Below are 7,284 nucleotides of genomic sequence, written 5' to 3' on the forward strand. Positions count from 1 at the left end.
AAGAATAGAACCCCTAATGTATGTGTTGTAAATCTGTAGACTTACCGCTGTACTATTAGGAAACTGTAAGAGAATTGTAAAGAGTGTCACATCTCAATACTAAGCAAAACATTATCTTTCTGAATAGCAACATTATGTTACAGGGTTTCTTATTTTTGTATTCAATTGATTCTTCAACTCAAGTGTTTCCTTAATAATACAGATAATAAGTGATATCTTTTTCAAAATACTAAATAACAGAGCGTTAAATTATAACAAGTACTTTGCACTGTTGTAGGCTATGATTTTGTTTTAGACCTATGTGTTTGTGTTTGTCTCAAGAAGAGTTGACGTTACATGATGAGATTTAGATTTAGAGTTTGTAATGTGCTTCAAGGTTTCGAAACAATATAAACACTGTAAAATTCTAGTTAGGCTAGAGTAGATTGTTGGTGATTTATTTGTTAGTCAGTGAATTTAGGAAGGAAAACGATTAATGAGTTTGTGTTTCAACAGAAACAAAAATACACTAAAAGTATTGTAATATAAATACAAGAAAGGTGAATAGTAAGTGACAGTTGGATAATATTTCTCATGTTGAACCTGTTATTCAAAAAACATTAAGTTCATAGAATCTGTAGAACTTACAGTTGGAATAAAAGTTTTTATTATTATTCAGCAGACCGGATTTTGCTTTCTTCTTTCTTTTTTTAAACAGAATAATAAAAAAAAATCTATGTCGTATCCAAGTTGTTTATTTGTTTTGAATTTCGCCCAAAACTACACGAGGTCTATAGGCGCTGGCTGTCTCTAACTTAGCAGTATAACAATAATATTCTGGCAGCTAGACATCACCATCGATCGCTAACTCTTGAGCTACTCTTTTACCATCGAATAGTGAGATTGACCGTCAAATTACAACATTCCTATAACTGAAAGTGCGATCATGTTTTGTACGACGGGGATTCGAACCCGCGAACCTCAGATTACAAGTCCAATGTCAGTTTCAATTTTTTGTTTATGTCATTAACGGAACCAGTATATTTGGTCAGCCCATATTATTGTTTCGGGTGTGTCAGATAGTTATTTTTTCGTATCCTTATTTCTGATTCTTTAGGGCTATCAGTGCTTGCCGTCCCTAATTTAACAGTATAAGATTAGGGGGAAGGAAGCTTGTCTTCACATCACCCACCGCCAACTGTTAGGTTATTCCTCTACCAACGAATAGTTGGATTGACCGCAACATTATAACGCCCCCACGGCTGAAAGGGCGAGCATCTTTGGCGCGACGGGGATGCGAAACCGCGACCCTCAGATTACGAGTCGCACGCCTTAACACGCTTGGCCATGCCGGGCCAATATTCGAAGTATATAAACGTTTCTGGTCAAATTCCGTAGTTTCTCCATAAATAGGCGTTAATCAAAATTATATCTTTCGATGTCTCTAGCACATTGAATGTAGTTGAATTATAATATTCTTCCGGCGGGGCGAGTTTCCAGAACGTTCACCAAAGTTTGAACACACTGGCGTTTTTGTAAAACAAATATTGTTGATTCTTACTAACCCGAAATAAGCGTAGGTGCTAAAAAAACGTATAACGTTAAACCCGTTACAATGTATTTCCACACGTGAAAAACAAGTCACTTCAACTGGATCAGAGTTAGGTCCACAGCTCTTACTCTCAAGATAAATTCTGTCAATCTAAAACACGCTGATTTTAAAGTATATATTTATTCGAAGAACTTGAGGTACAAGTGAATTTAGAAAATGCACCTTACTTTAGCGATTAGATTTTTTTCTTTATCCAGTCGACGGCATCACCTAGTGACTTTCGCTCTGTTACAACATTGATTAGCAGTAACATATAGACATTGTCAATTCCACCAGCAAACGCTCTTAAATTGTTAATCCTCTGAACACAGATACTATATGTTACTGTAACGTTATTGAAGCAACAAGAACAAAGCAATTTAAATAACTTTTTGGATCACGTGTTTATGCCAAACTGTATGGAAACTACTTCCCCATTAGTTCACTATCAAGTCCATGAGCTCATAACGCTAAAAACTGGGTTTGAATAACCGTGATTGGAAAAGCACAGATGGCCTAGCGCGTTAAGGCGTGCGCTTCGTATTCTGAGGGTCGCGGGTTCGCGCTCGAGTCGTGCCAAAACATGCTCGCCCTCCCAGCCGTGGGGGCGTTATAATGTGACGGTCAATCTCACTATTCGTTGGTAAAAAAATAGCCCAAGAGTTGGCGGTGGATGGTGATGACTAGCTGCCTTCCCTCTAGTCTTACACTGCTAAATTAGGGACGGCTAGCACAGATAGCCCTCGAGTAGCTTTGTGCGAAATTTAAAAAACAAACAAACAATTAGTTTTTAAATGTGCAATTATTGTTGCATTTGAAACCAATTTAATAAGAAAATTTGAAAAAAAAAAAAAAACTTTCATCATTCGTAAATAATTGTTAAATGTATTGTACGTAAAGTTGTCACTCTCCTTTTATCAAATACTGTACTAAATTGAACCAACATTACGAATATTACGTGAGCCTTCTTTTGAATTAAAAATGTGCATATTAACAGAGCGGATTTAAGATTATATGGGCCCAGTGGCTAATAATTTATGTGGGTCCGGCATCTCATATAATTTTACATAGAATAAAATTACCAACAGGCCTCCATTAAGATCATGGACCCTGGGGCTGAACCCCTCTAACTCCTTCCTAAATACGCCATTGTATATGAGCAAAAACACAACCACTGAGTTGACTTAGTCATTTAGCAAACTTCCTGATGTTTTTCATGCAAAGTAAAGTCAATAGAATCATTTACTTTGCAATAAAGATAATCAAAGAAACAAAATAACATACACAGTAAAATTTCCTGTATTCATTGAACAAAAATGTTCTTATATCTTTCCACTATGTGATATATTCAGGTAAAATTACTTCACCTACAAAATAGTATATAGGTCTACCCTATAATTAGACGTTCATTTCATATACTGATCTATAAGTAATGCTAAATCTCTTTTTAGCTTAGTCATGATGTTAAGTGAGAAAATGAAACTTGGCACAAAGTGAAATGCAAAATTAGCAATCATTACAAGCAGGGGCGTAGATCCTGGGGGATGGGTAGGATACATCCCCCCTTCATTTTAGGTGGGAGATATGGTGCATACAATCATCATCCCCTACAGTTTGGTCTGTCGAATTGTTTTATTGTATCACAGGCCTACAAATTGTGTGTTTGTTCTTGTGATTCTTGTGTTCTTACCAATCAAATTACATAATTAGGCCTAGATGTAGGCTTTTTCAGAAGCCAAAATGTACATCTTTAATATAGCTATGCTTCTAAGCTTTTCGATCTAAGCGATAGTTTGTAAGTATCAGTCAGTAGGTCTAAGTCAGGGGTTCTTAACCAGGGGTGCCCGCACCCCTAGGGGGTGCGAAGATGATTCCCAAGGGGTGCGAGGATGCCCATGAATAATTAAAGCAAATCTATATTTTTACATAAGAGTATGCTTTATATTTCTCCTAAGAAGAAACATTTTTGCTTCAGCAGTGTTACGAGATAAAGTTAAACCTAAACCTGATTTCCTAATGAAGTGGTAAAGTTGCATCAGATTCCAATACAGGGTAAACAAACGGGTATGTCATTTGGATAGACGAGGAAGGGACGCGTACAGGACACGTGCGCAACACGGAGAGAGAGGGAGGTTATCATCACGTCTCAGTCCACACGACCCATCCGTGCCATCAACACGTGAGTTATGGTCTCCCTGTTTCAATGTAATTTTTTTTTTTCTGATGCATAACAGTAGGGTGGAAGATTGGTTATGTATTATTTCAGATTTTGCTTTCTACACATTTATTTAAATGAGCGATGGGTTGTTTACATAACATACATCATCACTGTAGCAGTGTAGCCGTTACAATATTTTCATAGAATGTATTGTCATGCCTACAAATCTACTGATTAAACCAGGTATTTCAGTCTCTTCATCACATATTTTAGAGATAATTCATAAAAAAAAGAAAACACCTACACATGAATGTGTTTCTTTTCCAGATTTGTCTGCAGTATGTCGAAGAAACGAAAGTGGAATGACGAATATGTCAAGTTTGGTTTCACCTGTACTACAGAGAAGGATGGGACACAACGTCCACAGTGTATCCTGTGCAGCACACTATTCTCCAATGCGAACTTGAAGCCATCAAAGCTTGATGAACATTTCAAGAACAAACATGGTGGCAGGGATGCAGGAAATGACATTGTGACATTAAGGGTCAAAAGAGCTAGGTTTGATCAGGTTGGCACATTGCCGACTTATGGATTTTTGCCAACAGAGAAACCTTTACTGCGTGCTTCTTATGAAGTTGCATACTAGATTGCTAAATCAAAGAAACCCCATACATTTGGTGAGGAACTGATCAAGCCATGTGCCCTTGAAATGGCAAAGATTGTTCTCGGCAAGGAAGCTGAGAAGAAACTCCAACAAGTGTCTTTGTCAAATGATGTAATCCATAACCGAATCATCGACATGAGTGTTGACATCCTGGAACAAGTTGTAGTCCAGTTAAGATTAGCCTACAAGTGGATGAATCAACAGATGTATCCAACTGTTGTCAGCTATTGGCAGTAGTTCGTTACGTGAAGGAGAAAAAAGTTTCCTTTTCTGTCAGTCCTTAAAGACAACTGCACAAGCTATAGATGTGCTTAACAAAATACAAGAATTTTTCTCAAGAAACGAACTTCACCTTGACAAAATTGGTTCAATATGTACAGATGGTGCACCAGCAATCCTGGGCAATCGTTCTGGGTTTGCTGCATTAATGAGGAAAGAAGTTCCTAATCTGAAAATCACTCACTGCTTTCTTCATCGTCACTCTCTTGCAGCAAAGACATTGCCCCCCAGATCTCAAGAAAACTCTGGATATTTGTGTCAAGGTTGTAAACTTTATTCGCAGCCGAGCTTTGAATCATCGATTGTTTCAGTCACTTTGTGAGGAAATGGGTCAGAAACACACTGTTTTTTTGTACCACACTGAAGTGAGGTGGTTGTCACGTGGTCGTGTGCTGTTTCGTGTGTTTGAACTGAGAGGAGAAATTCATCAGTTTCTCCGTGAAAGGGTACAAGAACTGGCTATATATTTCAAAGAACCTAGTTTTGTTCAGATGCTTGCCTATTTGGCTGATGTGTTTTTTAGCTCTCAATGAACTCAATCTCTCTCTGCAAGGAAGGGGACTCAACATTGTGACTGCAAGCGCGAAATTGGCAGCATTCAAAGAAAAACTTGTCTTGTGGATAAAGCGTGTGAAGATGGGGAATTTGGCAAATTTCCCCTGCCTGGAAGAGACAGTCACAGAAAATTCTACCCTGCATCCAGACTTTGTTGCAAAAGTTGTTGAACATATGCAGATGCTGCGTACTTCATTTGAGGGTTACTTCTCGTGTGGAGAGCTGCAAACCTATGACAACTGGATCCTGAATCCTTTCATGCAGAATTTGGAAGATGTCAGCGGCATCAAGGAAGATCTCATCGACCTTAGACACAATCGTGAAATCCAAATGGAGTTCACCAATAGTCAGCTGGAACACTCTGGGCTTCTCAGCTGGAAGCATACCCTGCATTAGCGAAGAAAGCTCTTGAAGTGCTGGTACCATTTGCAACTACTTACTTGTGTGAACAAGGATTTTCTTGTCTACTTCACATCCAAACAAAATGCAGAAATCGGCTGAATTCTGAACATGACATGCGAGTGGCACTCAGTACAAAGACGTCAAGATTTGATGCCATCATAGAGAAAAAACAGCAGCAACGAAGTCACTAAGTTTACTGTGCATTACAGGCTAAATAAAAACATCATTAACAAAATTGAAATTAATTTTTCATTATGTACCCTGAATTTTTGTTTTGAAAAAAGGTATGCTGTATGTATGAATATTAAAAAAATTTTTGATTACATCAACTTTGTATTTTTAGCTTTTTTTATATTTAAGTTTCCAGGGGGTGCGAGAAATGATTACTGATTTAAAAGGGGTGCAAACACTGAAAAAGGTTAAGAATCACTGGTCTAAGTATACATGCAAGTATCGTGGCAACAAGATTACTCTGTGACTGTATGTTTACAGCTTTCAGGTTCACGTAATTAGAGATTACCAATTTGCAAACTGAACAGTCTACATAAGTGGTTGCAAAAATCATCCCCCCCATCGGGTGTAAAAAATCTACGCCCCTGATTACAATAACACCAAACACAAATACAAAGGACAGTGTATACACTTGGTTTTTCTTGCTTTTACAGAAATCTTTCAGTTGCTTTTTAAAAATTCTGTTCTTGGCTTTATTATATACAATGTTGTTTAGTTCTCACGAAACATAACATTTGCTCAGAGTGATTTATGGCTGTTATGTGATTGACTCATTCTCAGTACAGTACAAGCAAGATTGTGAAGTCTACATAAACTTAAACAACTACTGAAGGACACTACTGTTAATTACCTTGCACTCTATGAAATATTGCAGCAATTTACTTCCCAAGCAGAGCAGGCATTTTCTACTTGAAAATAACAAAGGAATAATGGCAGTTAGAATAAAATCAACTTAGTGGTTTTTTTACCACTTGTAATGTGAAGCCTGTACATATAATGAACAAAGAATAAATTAAAAATAAGTACTGTACAATTACAGAAAACTAAAAATGCATGTGATATACATATATCACACAGTTCATCCTGTCACAGGCAGACTAATTGCTATCCTAAGATAATGAAAAAGGACAAAAGTAGCAAGAAGGAAACAATTTAACGACTTTCTTGATCATGTTTGAAAACTACATGTAATTAGAAATGTGAAAACTTCTTTACCAAAATAAGTTAGTAGAAAGCACACAGCTGCATACCACATTGATACTGTTTGTTTAGAATTAATCACAAAGCCACACAACGGGCTATCTGTGCTATGCCTACCACGGGTATCGAAACCCGGTTTTTAACAGTGGGAGCCTGCAGACATTCCGCTGTGCCACTGGTGGTGTACTACGTTGATAACAAAGTACTACTTTTCTCACGAGCAATCTTCTCGTTAAAGTCTAAGACCTTATTTAGAGTTAAATTATGATGTTATAGCTCTACAGTCACTTACATTTACAAAGATATATGTAAAATATTGTAACACTGTATAGGCTATACTATATACGCTGTAGACGCTTTATCAAAGTAGTACTAGAATTTAGCAATATAATCATTAATTTATATTGTAGACTTATAAAGCATTGCTCTCTCTATTCAGCGCAT

The 7,284-nt window shown here is 37.2% G+C and overlaps 1 protein-coding gene across 1 annotated transcript; it reads left to right on the top strand.

Moving 5' to 3' along the window:
- Window positions 1-4,068: 4,068 nt before the first annotated feature.
- LOC143236136 (protein FAM200C-like) lies at window positions 4,069-4,374 on the top strand. The gene has a single exon (XM_076474423.1). It carries the CDS (start codon window positions 4,069-4,071, stop codon window positions 4,372-4,374), a length of 306 nt encoding a protein of 101 aa, XP_076330538.1.
- The last annotated feature ends 2,910 nt before the right edge of the window (window positions 4,375-7,284 follow it).

The sequence above is a fragment of the Tachypleus tridentatus genome, chromosome 13 (assembly GCF_004210375.1).
Source record: "Tachypleus tridentatus isolate NWPU-2018 chromosome 13, ASM421037v1, whole genome shotgun sequence".
NCBI lineage: Eukaryota > Metazoa > Arthropoda > Merostomata > Xiphosura > Limulidae > Tachypleus > Tachypleus tridentatus.

Coding starts and splice junctions, on each gene's coding strand:
- LOC143236136 (XM_076474423.1), top strand. CDS start 4,069: ATGTCGAAGAAACGAAAGTGGAATGACGAATATGTCAAGTTTGGTTTC.